Below are 13,100 nucleotides of genomic sequence, written 5' to 3'. Positions count from 1 at the left end.
GCGACTTCCTCGGTTATCATTTAGATAGAAGATAAAAGTGTGAGGTTTTGAAACATGAGATAACCTGGCGGACCCCTACCAATTAAAATACCTTTGCATTTATTTCTTATCTCACTTCACAACCTGAAGTTTAGCTTTAATCATATTATTAAAGATTCTTAGTTCTTACCAGTGTTTTGACTAATTAGTTGATCAGACAGAGCTGCTTCTAGCCACATTAAAAACAAAAAATTATCTGCTATGGAGATTCCTGTAACTATCAACAATTCATCATTCCTTGTTTTTCTTGCTTTTGCCATTACTATTCTCAGGCAGGTTTTTCTTTTTCCTGGGTGTGTTATCACTCACTAGCTCAAATGATTGCTAGCGGAAGATGAGGAGAATTTCATTAGGAGATGGTCATTTTGAATCAGCCCAGAAGCGATGATGAACATTTGCTCACTTCTGGCAGGTCCTCTGTGGCCCATCTGGAACAAATTAGTTTTCTTGGCACTTGTACTCGCACTGTAAACTCTTTGGGGCAGCGTACAGTAGCTGGCACTAGCCCTAATCTCTGACTGAGCTCCCTAAGTACTACAGCAGTATAAATAAGTAGTAATTAGTTCTCAGGAATTCGCAATCCCACATGGTAGCTTGAATCAGGGAAGGATTAGGACAAAGCTAGAAACTTAATTTTTCTTCTCTCTCGGAGGAATGGAGGAGTAATGTAGGTTTTTTTTTTCTTGATTCTTCAGTCTTGTTTTCCTGGGGTGGAAGCTTCCTGCCTTTGGTCTCCATGCAAAGGACCTGGTGTGATTTTAGTAAAATCTCTTCCAACTCCGTAGCTAGACTGAGCTACATGTGTGCAACATCATTTCAGATTGGGACAACCAACAAGCATGCATCTGGGCAGTCAGACTACCAGACCTGTTTGCTGGTAGATGAAAAGACAGTACAAATTTGGTCTGGATCAGGCATGAGTAGGTCACAGAATCATAGAATATCCCCAGCTGGAAGGGACCCACAAGGATCATCGAGTCCAACTCCTAAAGAGTTGGATTTCATGTTTATCTTCATGTTTTTTTCAGATTAGCTGGATCATGTATTGCAGTCACTGGGATGGCATATGCCAGGTACGGTGGGGTACGTCTGACTTGTATCCACATCTGAACAAGTCATACTGCGTTCCCTTCACAGCCAATGAAGAGTGAGTCATCAGGGCTGATAGACTTTAAGCAATATTTTACTTCATTCTCCATTCGACACCTCCATTTGATCAGATAAACGCTTTTGTTGAACAGCTGGCTCAGGTGTGGACATCCACTTTACAGAGATTTGGGTTGATACAGTTCCAGATTGAGACATCTGAACGAGTAGGTGTCTCCATTGATGCTGGCCAGCTAAGCTCTTGTGAGACAACGGAGATGTAGTCTGCTGCCCTTGGGGCCTGACTCACCCTAACGTAGACACCAGGGATGAGATCCAGTTGCCTAAATGTATCCCTCCAGCTATTGCTTCAGAAATCCTCCTGTAAATCCTGTGCCGCATCTGCCAGCCCTGTATAGATGTCTCAGTGCCTTAGGCCATCCCAAATCTCACGAGATGCTTGTGGTTAGACAGCTGTGTCCTGCCTCTGTAGGCCAGCCATGTAGATCATTTTGTTAGCTCCACTGCTTTGACTAGGTCTGCTTACTGTAAGAGGAGCTTGGGTACCGAGTGTGTGTAGAAAGACCTAAAAGTAGGTTGTTTAACCTCAAAATGAGTCCTGTGCCTGATATGCCAATCGGTTTGGATCTGGCTATCTACTGATCCAACTGCTGCTGATGGTCTTCTGGGAATGCCATACTCTGCAGTCATTGCTTTGGAAGAAACAACTTCTAACTTTTGCAGGGCCACTTGCATCTCAGCACTGGAAAGGTTTCAAGCTGTTTTTGCTTCCCTGGTTCTTCCTCAAACCACAAGTGCTGATGAGAGTAATGGCTGTACAAGTGACAATGAGGATATCCCCACGGCAGGAAGGTTGTTGATGAGGGTGTACTGGTTCTTCTCCCATATGATGAAGGAAAGGATGAGTGTTGCAGAGACTTGTGGAATAAAGGCAGGGAGAGCTCCTACATAGGCAGAACAAGTGAAAAAGACTACGTTGATGCTGATGTGCCTGAAGTCATCTTTCTGCTTGTCAAGAGCTTTGATAAATGCTATTTTAGATGTTTCTCCATGGTGCAGCTAGGTTCGGGAGAAATGGACTGGGGGCTTCATTTGCTGCTCACCTCCACCCCTCACTTGCATTAGTGCCTGGCTCTGTCTTTCTGTGGATGCAAGTGTGCCTCGGTTGGAGTTAGGCAAAAATAAGGCAGGCAGCCCAGGGAGGGGGGGAAGGAAGCGAGCAGGGAGGCTGCTTGATGTTGTTCTGCATGTCCAGACGCAGAGCCGGAGGGCAGGAACTTGTACCCAGCGAGGAGGGGAGATGCCAAGGACACGGGTCAGGAGAACAGCTGTGACTGCTCTGAGCGCTCACGTGGATGACACGATGCTGCCACAAGTTTGCTGGAGGTCAGCAGAAGTGATCAGCACCAAAGCCAAAGGGAGCCTGGGCTCTGCCAGCCCTGGTGATGTTGCTGCTTGTGAAAAGCCAGGCTCCTGTGCAGGAGCAGCAATTCAGGCAGGTTCAGCAAAGAAGCCTGGTACCTCCAAGGGCTCTAAGAGGTGTGTGCCTGCTGGCTACAGGACCCAGCAGAGAAAGTCCAAAAAACCACCACCTGGAATAGGAGAAAACAGAAACAAACAGCTCATTCCCCTCACATCTGACGGGTACAGACAGATTTCCTCACCAGGGGTGGTGGCAGCTCAGGCAATTTTCAGCTTTTTGGCATATTCTTGAGGTGCTGTACTCTCCTGCAAACCTTTTCAAGTGGTTTGCCTCCCCACTCCTCCCTGCCATGGGCTAGTCATGATTATTCTTGTCTCCCTAAGTAAAAACACAGTGCCCTTTCAGCAAGGGGTGTCCAGAGCACTTCCCCAGTTAACCCACAGTTGTTGATGTCCTGGTTTGCCATATGACCAAATTCCTCATAGCAGGCAAGAATCCTCCTGGTCCTTGACCGTGTCTGTAACCCATATCAGAGCCTTAACCTCATCCTTTCACTGTCCCGGTGGTAATGTCCCATCATTTCCAAGGGATGCCCCTGGCAAACATTTTTCTTCCCCCAAATCCAATCAAGTCCTGTACATTTGGGCAGCTTGGTGCCTCTGGTTGTAACACTAGAGTTTTCTTTGTGGTTATGTTTCGGTCTCAGCTTGGTGACCAGTGATGTGTCTTGCTGCCATTTGGAATCAGCTCTGGGCTCTGTACCATGATGGACACTGAGGTGTTTGGGGATGATCAAGAAAAGACCCATTACAATGAATATTAAGTAAAAAAGAAATCACAAGCCTACCTGTGAGAGTAGGGATGGTCCCATGATGATATCTTAAGATTGTTTCAGGGTCTCCAGAGAGCAGATAGGAACTGGTAAGATGGTCTTGATGGAAGGAAGACCCATACTGAGGAGCATCAGGTGCCCTTTGTTGGGTCTGTTCTGGGACTGAAGTTGCCTCTTCTTGATTTTTCAAATAAATTCCATCCAATGGCTTTGTGCTGATTCAGTATTTTGCATCTGCAGTGAGTTTAACCCAGATGTAGTCACTGTAGAAATGGATTTATCATCTTGTGGAAGCAGACATTTATTCAAACATTAGCACATGTTGAATAGTGATAAGACTGTTGAAGTTAAAAATTACTCGAGTGTCTCGCTGAAATGGCGGAGCAAGATATTTGTTGTAAAGATATGGATCATAAATGGTTCAGTGATGAAGGGAGATATATAAACGTAGAAACAATGCAAATTCTGTGTTTAATTTGGACAGGTTAAATCCCACTTTTCATGAGATGTTTCTTGCTAAATTTAATTATTTCAATGAGAGTGAATATTAAAGATTCCTGATTAGAATTTGCAGTCAGATTGTGTCTGAATAATAAGTGGGGATGAATTTAGTTATTGCAAAGTTGTTAAACGGTGTTCAACCATGCGTTTAACAAGAGTTCACAGCCATGATTTAGACCTTTAATATAGATGTTGATAAATGCAGTCCAAGGGAAGATGTTCCTGGTTATTCAGGACATTGTGGGGGACTTTTGCCTTAAACCAAATCTGTTCTGAAATCAGTGACAGCTGCAGATTTGTCTTCTGGTTTGAGCTGTGCCACGGCTTTACTGCATGACAGAATAACACAGAATTTCATTTTCAGTGCTCCCATTTTATCACTGCTAGAATAGGGACAAGAAATTTACTTCTTCTTATGGGATGTTTAATTTCTGAATATTTCTAGAGTACTTTGAGATCGTTTCAAGGAGCTACTGAATTGCAAAGTGCAATTATTTTGTTTCGTTGCTTCTTTAATTTCACTGATTTTCACGTTCTCTTTTGCAGGTGAAGCCGACCAAAGACTCTGTGTACTTTGGAGCACTTCTTTTCCTCTACACGGGCGATTTCTATCTGAATATCAAATTCCATGAAGACAACTGCAGCAGGGAGCTGCCTCTCTCCTGGTTCTGCCTTCCTAGTGTCCACATCCGTGCTATGGAGCCTGTGGCTGGAACTAAGCTGTAAATGCACAGTGTGCTATTTGATTAACAACAGTGCACAAAAATGCTTGGCACATCCTCTGCTTGACCCCAGCTTGTTTCTGTCCAACCCCAGGCCACAGTCCCTACTTTGGAGGAACAGCTGAACGCTCTCTGAATTGGCTGATAGTCATTTGGGCAGCTGATTTAGCTAATTTCAGAGAGAGACAGATTATAACTATGCTCGAGTTTTCCTCTGTTTCCAAAAAACCTTTGAAACCGCTAATATATGCATCATACTTTCATACACCCCATTGATACCAGTGGATTTGAAAGGGACTAGAGGGCTGAATTTAAGGGGGCTGAACTTAACCACATGTTTGAAGGTCTCAGCTCCAACTCAAACAGTTTCTTTTTAGCATTTCAATACAAGTTGAAATTTCTGAATGAAACTCCTCCTGGCTTAGGCTGGACCTGTGGCATGTAGCCTTGAAGTGTAGGTTCTCTGTTAGAATTGTTCCCAGGCTTGGTCTTTTTCACTTGTTTGCTGAGTATTTGGTGTCTTTGGTGGTAAATAGCAGTAGAGACGCTTTTTCTTGTGTTACTGAAAGTAAGAATAGCAAATGTGCCTCTCCAGTTATTCTGTTCCTCCCCCGAGTCCAGTGCCACATGCTCCTTGTGGAGTCACACTGCCTTTACTTTGGTAGATCTGCGAACAAATGAAAAAAGGCAATGAAAATCTTAAAGAGTTTTGTCCTTGAGAAGGGAAATAAGTCAACTTTTGGGTTGCCTGGGGCTTGCCTGTGAATTGGGGCTTTCGTAGTTCTCTTTAATACAATCACAACCGATTGAAATGTTTGCAGACACTTAAAGAGCCACCAGAATTAATCAGCTGGCCATTATTATCACTTTGCATCAGTTTTTGCAAGCTCTTCTCATCAGGTTTTTCATGCTAATAGACTGGGTTTGATTATGTGGTTGTTTTGTTCTTTCCTCTCTTTTTTTGTTTCTTTATATTTTTTGGTTTGTTTTGTTGGAATGAGTAAGCTTAATTATTAGGCAATTAAGAGCATGGAATTCCCAACCATAAAATACCTGATGAACATACTGGAAATTTAACCTCTTGTATTTCAGAAAAAATGTTTTTGCATAAAGAAACACAGATCTACCCCATGTAAAGCAGGGAGATGTCTGACATGCATGATTAATACAGGTTTCAAACCTGTCTGAATCTTTTCTGAAATTTACAGCCTGCAGCTCTTCAAGTTTATGGTAGAATAATTGCAGGGATGCATACACCAAGATGCAGTAGGGGCGTTCAAGTTAGCTCTATATGTGCTAAACCTACATGCACAACCTCTTTGCAGATTTTTTTGTTGTGTAGGGTTCATCCAAAAGTGGATGCACTTGCCCTGGTCCATCCTGCTCATGCTGTGGAGCATTAGGCTGGATACCCACTCATTCTGGCTCTCTGCACTGTGCTCATTTATACTTTTAGATGTGACTGGTGTTTTCCTTAGGAATGTGACACTGCTCCAAACTGAATCCATTGCATGCTTGGAAATTACTGTGATGTATTCATCCTAAATATGTTATCTTTAAATTTAGGAGACCTATAGCTATAGCATGATAACTGTATTTCCAGCATATCCAGGGTATTATCTCTAAAACCGTATTGTGGTAATGATATCAGTGTTTGTTCCGGGGCTGTGTCTCTGTACGCAGCTTCCACACAGAGTGGAAGTCTTCAGACATAACGTGGTGGAAATCTGAGACTGACTGAAGATTTACTTGCAGTGATGTACTGCTCTGCCAGCTGCCAGCACACAATGTCCACTAACAAAAGTGCTCCTTTGATTGCACAGTGGCTCTGGGCCAGAGGCACCCTTGGAAAGAGGGGCGAAAGCAGCCGAGCTGGGCATGTTTTTTGTGTCACTGGAGGCCGGTTCTGTGCTATAAGGCTGAATTCTCTGTCACTAGATAGACATATACACAGAAAAATAAGATCCCAGGAGAGCAGGAATTAAACCAGTTAATCTTCTCCATAAAAGCTTGCTTTTGACATGTGTCTCTGTACTGTGTTACACAACACTGTTGCAGCAAAATCCAAATTGGGTTTCATTCAGTATTCCCAGCAGGTAATCTGCAGATGCGAGGCATGCAGCTAAGGCTTTGTAGGGACCACACTGCATCCAAAACAAAAATATTGTGAAGCAGATGATGTTGTAGTGAGGATCCTTCAGCTTACCTGGCTACGGGATCGTTTCCTCATATGGGTTTGAGAGTATTCTCTGAGAACAGAGGGAATGGTTCCTGTGAAGCCTATGCTGAGGTGCAACTCTGCCCTTCACTTACAAAGGGGGCGATTCCTAGCCTGCTGAAGCTGCTGGAATGGGAACAGGTTTTATTAGAGCAAAAGATAGCTGCATATTTCCTAGGTTTCCAATATGCCATTATAAATCTGCCATATGTGCTCATAAATATAAGTTTTATGTGTGAGCTGACCCTTAATGGTCTATCTGTTCATTATACAGTATACCACTCTGTCCCTTGTCAACTTTGATGCTTAGTTGCTTTTGGCATTTATGATACCTTTCCCAATTTTCTTACACTTCTACTTGTCTTGGAGAGAGAGATGGAACACAAGAAATTCTTCCTTCTGGGGATCATTTGTGACATGTCCAGAAGGAGAATGTTTAAGTGTCAGTGTAATTTGGCAAAGGGGGGGGGGGATGGCACTTGAAATGAGAACACTGCATCACTTTTGGTTTTCTTTTTAATGGAAGCTTTCACTGGAATTGCTGTCAGCTTTGGTCCTTGCAATGGCTTGAATAAAGGATGATACTTTTCTGATCTACTCTCCTTTTCTGGAACTGAAAGCTTGTTTTTCTCTTTCCAAACCACCCAGCTATTATTTTGAACATGAAGAGCCAAACTGTGCATTGTAACACAGCTGTAAATCTGATATGATCCCACTTGGTTGAATTAAATCATTCCTAATTTAAATCACCGTTGTTGAGAGCAGAAGTTGGTCCAATATATGTATGCATTGGAGAAACATAAGTTGTGTAAATTTAACTATCTGAATAAATACTTATCCTGTGTTATTTACACCTCTGCCTGTCTCTTCTGCCTACGATTTGTGACAGTGCTGTGTGTTTTTACTGGTAATAATAATGTGTCCCTCGACGCTGCATTCTGTCTCTGAAAGGAGAATGTATTTGTGGCTCTGAAGCTTCAGCTTTGTTCAAATTTTCTCTTCCTAAATGAGCTCAGAGCTGATGAAAGATAAATGCTGTATAGTGTGGCTCCTGTGTCCTGTCCTGGGTCAGTCTCCATTGACTGTCAACTGAGGGGAAAGGGGTGCACTCACATGAAGAATTCCTTATGCCTCATCATCCTTCCATCCTCCACAGAAACAGCACAAAGGCAGGACAGAGGACCAGCTATGGAGGTAGTATGTTTAGGAAGACTGGTTGGGAGCACTTGTTTTGTGCACACAGTCAGATATCCAGCCCTATTTGAGTTTCTTCTGCCATCGGTCCTGAGGCTTCCACATCTGGGTTCCCGACCTAGCAGCCCTTAAGCTTTCCTTAGTGAAAGCCAGGTGCACTCTTCCTCAGGCTCCCTTTCTGGATGTGGACACTTTGTCTCTTACTTACAAAAAAAGAGACTGTGCACCCATCCTACTCCACAACACAGCAGAGCAGTGCTGTCTGCCAGGCCCCAGGATGTTAAGCGTGCCCTGTAGTGCTCTGGGCTTGCAGTTCAGCTCTTTGGGCTGGGCTGGGATTTGAGGTCTTTCCTAGAGAAACATGCTTTGCTGCATGAACCTATGGATAGCACTAGTGCTCTTTACTTGGTGCAGAAAAAAACACAGATGTGGACAGTTTTTCTGTTCAGTGTTCACTGATACATTCACCTCTGCAGGTTAGACCATTCTGGGGCTTAGCTCAAGGTCCTTGGGTTGTCCAACATCTTTGTATTTTAGTTCTTGGTTTCTCGTCTCTCTCACCTCATCCTTCCCACCAAATCCTCTAGTCACCGCTTTTCTGCTTTCTTTCATTTGGTTCCAACAGAAGAGATTCACATATCCTTTTCTTTTTCTCTCTCCTTCTGCTGCATTCCCATCAGACCCCACCTAACACTTGGATCATTTTCAGGCTTTTTTTTTTTTTCTTTTTCCCTTCAAACCATATTTTAGTTGTTAAACTGGAGTTTGGCTCTCACATTCTGTGTTAAAGCATCTTGAGATCCTTCATTTGAATGGGACCTTATCTATTTTATAACCATCTGGTTGCTTGTTGGAGTTATACTTAGGTTACTACTTTCATGATGCATCAGTTCCGTAACACCAATGGAACTCGTGCTGTATGTAGGTGAGACGTCATTTAACATACACTCATTTTGTCTCTATGTTCCTGAGTCAGCAAGACATTTAAACACGTGCTTAATTTGAAGCACATGAATAGACCCACTGATTGCAGCTAATTCAGAGTCACACATCTGCCTGGAGAACTTGCTAAACCTGTGCCCAGATGCACAATCTGTATCTGAACCTGTACATTTGAGATTAAGGCCTCTGTTTCATTATGTTGTACAGACCATCATATTCTTGTGGCACCACTGGCTCCCAGAAACCGTGGTCTGTAGAGAAGATATCAAAATAGGGCACCATCATGTTAATGCTAGGTATATACAATGAGTCTGGGAATGCAGAAGAAACTTCTGAGATTGTACATGCTCAATGCATACCTACACCAAAGACAGTAAGGAGCCTTTAAAGCATAAATCATATGAACCATTTGCTTTGGGGAATAGTATTATACCCAAATCCTGTGCCCAGCAGCTGCATAGTTGTAGTAGGGAAGAGTGCTCCTCAACCTCCTGCTTACAGTTGTGTGTCCAAGGGCTTTTCTCCCATGGGCCGGTACCAACCCAGGCTGCATCCATGTCCTTTCTGCCTCCTTATCCCTGCATCCATTGGGAAATCTTCCCCAGGAACTGTTCAGAAGCCACTTTGCAGAGGGGCAGGTATATGTTAACAGTGAGGACACACAGCTAAGAGGGAGCGCTGGGTCCTCTGAAGAGAAGGATTCCTTACAGCCCCATGTTCTCTGATCTCAGGAGCGAATTAGGGCAATTTCAGCCCCTTTTCGGCATGTGGTTGATTTGAACAAAACAACACTGCCAGAAAGAAACTAGGGCAGCTATTGAAATGGTTTAACAATGAGGATCTTGAAATGGCTGTGAGGATGCCATCACTCATCTGTGTCAGAGGCAGGGCCCCTGGGCCACCCAACCTCTGCCCACGTTCTTACAGAGCGGTCCAGGGCTGTGGCTGAAGTCATGCCATACTAATGATGCATTGGTGTAGGTGTCTGCCTCACAGCTCCTTTCCCAAAAGATCACATCCAGAGCATGGATGCCATGTTGTAGCCCCTCTAAGTGAGGCATTTCCAGTGAGGACCTGAGTTGGGGCTGTAGCTGCTTGAGGCTGTGGGGAGTTAAACATCTCTGGGACCAAGCCAAGATCTGCATCACCCTCTTCAGGAGCATATTTTGGACACATTCCTAATTCAGGATGCCACTCATGTTGCTTTTCTATCAGGTGTGTGGTCATAGACTTACAGAATCATTAAGGTTGGAAAAGACCTCCAAGATCATCTGGGCCAACTGTCCCATACCACCACCATCACCCACTAAACCATGTCCCCAAGCACCACATCCAACCTTTCCTTGAACACTCCCAGGGACGGTGACTCCACCACCTCCTTGGGCAACCCGTCCCAATGTCTGACTGTTCTTTCTGAGAAGAAATGTCTCCTCATTTCCAACCTGAACCTCCCCTGCCACAACTTGAGGCCATTCCTTCTAGTTCTAGACCCTATAAAGGTTTTCCGCTCTCCTCAATCCCTTTGCCAGATTTTCCTCTCTGTGTGGCTGCACCAGACCAAACCCCTGAAATGATTTTGTTTGGAAAGGGGAAAGAAAAGGCAGAAGACCATTCTCATTGTAGTGTGTGTATGTGTGCAAGGGTTACTGGTGTGCAGCTTGATCATTGCGCAGACTGTGAAAACTTTTGAGGGCACAGCATCCCTTACAGACTTGTATGCAGTGCTCTTTGGGCAGCAGTGGGGTAAAGAAGGAGTGGGAGGCTGGGAGAGGAGAAATTTCAGAGAGAAATGGAAGAGGGCTTCAGCCACAGACACCTCCACGAGGTGCCCGAAGTTAGCCGAGATGAATCAAGGCCAAATGGATTATGTAACTGCCACAACATTAAAAATAGGTTATGCTGTATATTAAGATTTCGTTTATAAATTGTTTATAAAGCGTTCATAAATGTTAGATGTGGTAAGCACGTTATGCACACAAATACTTCATGTTCCAACATTATCGATGGCTGTACATACGGCAGCAGCAGGTGTTATAGATGGTTAAGTCACTGCTCTAGAGACCAACGGTTCAATAGCAATATACAATAAATGATTCATCAATCACTTAAACATGTATTAAGCATTTATGTGTTCTTTATAAATGGAGTCTTAATACGAAGTGTGACCTTAAGAAGTGTGGAACAGGGAACTTTACCTTTTTCCTTTTTTTTATTTTTTATTTTTCCTCCTTAAAAATTTTGAAATCTCTCAAATCGCCCTTTTAATAATGATTATGTTTTCCTCCACCTCTGCCTTGATCCAGGTTATTGCCTCCTGAATATTAGAAATGGTTCAGGGGAATGAGTGCAGCATTTGGATGTGCTCCCCTCTGCCATGAAATATGTCTTCTGTAGGCTGGGGGTTTGGGCTCCAGGGATGCAGAGGGACGTCACCTGGGAAGGATGTCACCTTGCCAGCCTTTGGCCTTGCTCAGTTGCGTGTCTGCAGATCCCTGGGGGAAGCACAGTGCAAAAGTAATGTGAGTGTAAAATAAGTAAAGAGCAGAGCAGGAGAGACATGAAATGAGACTTGGACAGGATAATTTAATTCATGACAATAAACCTGCAGCCAGCTCTGTGGGCATTTACTGGCCCATAGATGGAAGGTGGAAGATGCCAATACCACAGACTAGGGACAAGGCAGATTCAGCAAGAGGTTTCCTTCCCTACCGTGGTGACTGCAGTGTAGAAACCTGGAGGAAATGGTAAGGGTGTAAAGCCTTCCTGCCCCATCCCAGCTCTTGTTCATTTGGGCTGCTGAGTCCCACAGGCCTCCTCATATTAATGGAGGAGAAAAAAGCTGCTCCTGCCTTTCTACACCTGGCTGAAGCCCTTTACAAGTCTCTTTGGAGGGCATTGTGGGAACCTGGCCCAGGGCTGCAGCATGAAAAATATGAAAAAATACAACCAAATGCTTTGGGATATTTTTGTGTATAAATACTGAGTAAATCGACCAGATTTTCCCTTTTGTATATCTCTCCAAACATTCCTGCTGTTAGTTTCAGTATAAAATCATCTCCTCTAGAGCTTGTGGTCCATCCATAGTGGGGGCTTGGGGGTCACATGAGCTCATTTGGAAGAAAGAGCAGAAGGGATCGATGATGTTATCAACACAACCCTCTTTATTTAAAACCACTGGATAGGAACAAGAGCCACGTGATGAGCTGTTCTGATTTACAGAGCATTCATCCACTGAGAGGAAGGGACTCTACGAGGAAGAAATCCAGCCATCCTTATGCAAACACCTACCCTTCATCGAACGAGTCATGCTCCCACCCTAAAGGGCCAATTCTTTGCCAGTGGCTATAAAGAGAGGTCAAGATGAGAAGCTGGGATGGGATGGAGCTTACCAGAGTGCTGCATTGAGGTGCGATAGATGCCCCTGCCCTCCAGCACTGCTGTGCTATGAATAACAGGACAGCGGCTCGTGCCCAGTACTTTTCCTTCTCGCTATGTGCACCATCAGCCAGGTGCTCAGTGACCTTCCGGGCATCACGCGGCATGTCAGCGAGGAGCCACATGACGGGGAAATACAGCTCCCCTGGGGCCCATCGGTGTGAAATGTCCGGGGGAAGGGGGAAACCTGCCGCAGCTTTACATTGGCTTTGTGCAAATCTGCTCCAACGAGCCCCTTGGCTGGGAGGAGCCGGGCTGTGACCAAATGACCACAGTCATATATTTTTCCCTCTCCCTTTTCCCCACGCCTCTTGCTGTGCCGTAGATAAGGCGGCAGTGTTTTGGCAGCTGGGAGGCAACGTGCTATCTGTTTGCACATATAGGATGCTAATGGAAATGTGCTACCCACCACCCTCGTTGGGGTTTAGCTCATGCTGGTGACATCAGCTGGGTCCGCTGGTGGCAACACGGAGAGCAGCTGCTTGCAGTGACACCGGTACAGAGCCTTTAGGGATTTTTTATTTATTTTTTTCCCTGATGTCGGGTCTATTTGTGTTGTAATCCTTCATGCTTCTTTGTATGGCTTTTCTGCAGCTGGACCACATCATTTTGCCCAGTTGACCTAACCCTTGATTCTGGGCTTGGAGCAGTCAGAGAGAGTCCCAGAGTCCATGAAATCCTCTTCTT

General features: G+C 44.4%; 1 protein-coding gene across 2 annotated transcripts in view; it reads left to right on the top strand.

The window, feature by feature from the left end:
* Positions 1-7,700, top strand: part of TRAPPC9 (trafficking protein particle complex 9) — a 448,124-nt gene extending 440,424 nt beyond the window's left edge. For both annotated transcript variants that reach the window (XM_032180822.1, XM_032180821.1), the window contains one exon: positions 4,449-7,700. In XM_032180822.1, coding sequence (XP_032036713.1) covers positions 4,449-4,628 — 180 coding nt within the window. In that variant the 3' untranslated portion in view covers positions 4,629-7,700. The remainder of the gene's footprint in view (positions 1-4,448) is intronic.
* Positions 7,701-13,100: the final 5,400 nt, after the last annotated feature.

The sequence above is a fragment of the Aythya fuligula genome, chromosome 2 (genome assembly GCF_009819795.1).
Source record: "Aythya fuligula isolate bAytFul2 chromosome 2, bAytFul2.pri, whole genome shotgun sequence".
In the NCBI taxonomy this organism is placed as follows: domain Eukaryota; kingdom Metazoa; phylum Chordata; class Aves; order Anseriformes; family Anatidae; genus Aythya; species Aythya fuligula.
This window is presented reverse-complemented; position numbering and strand designations above follow the sequence as displayed.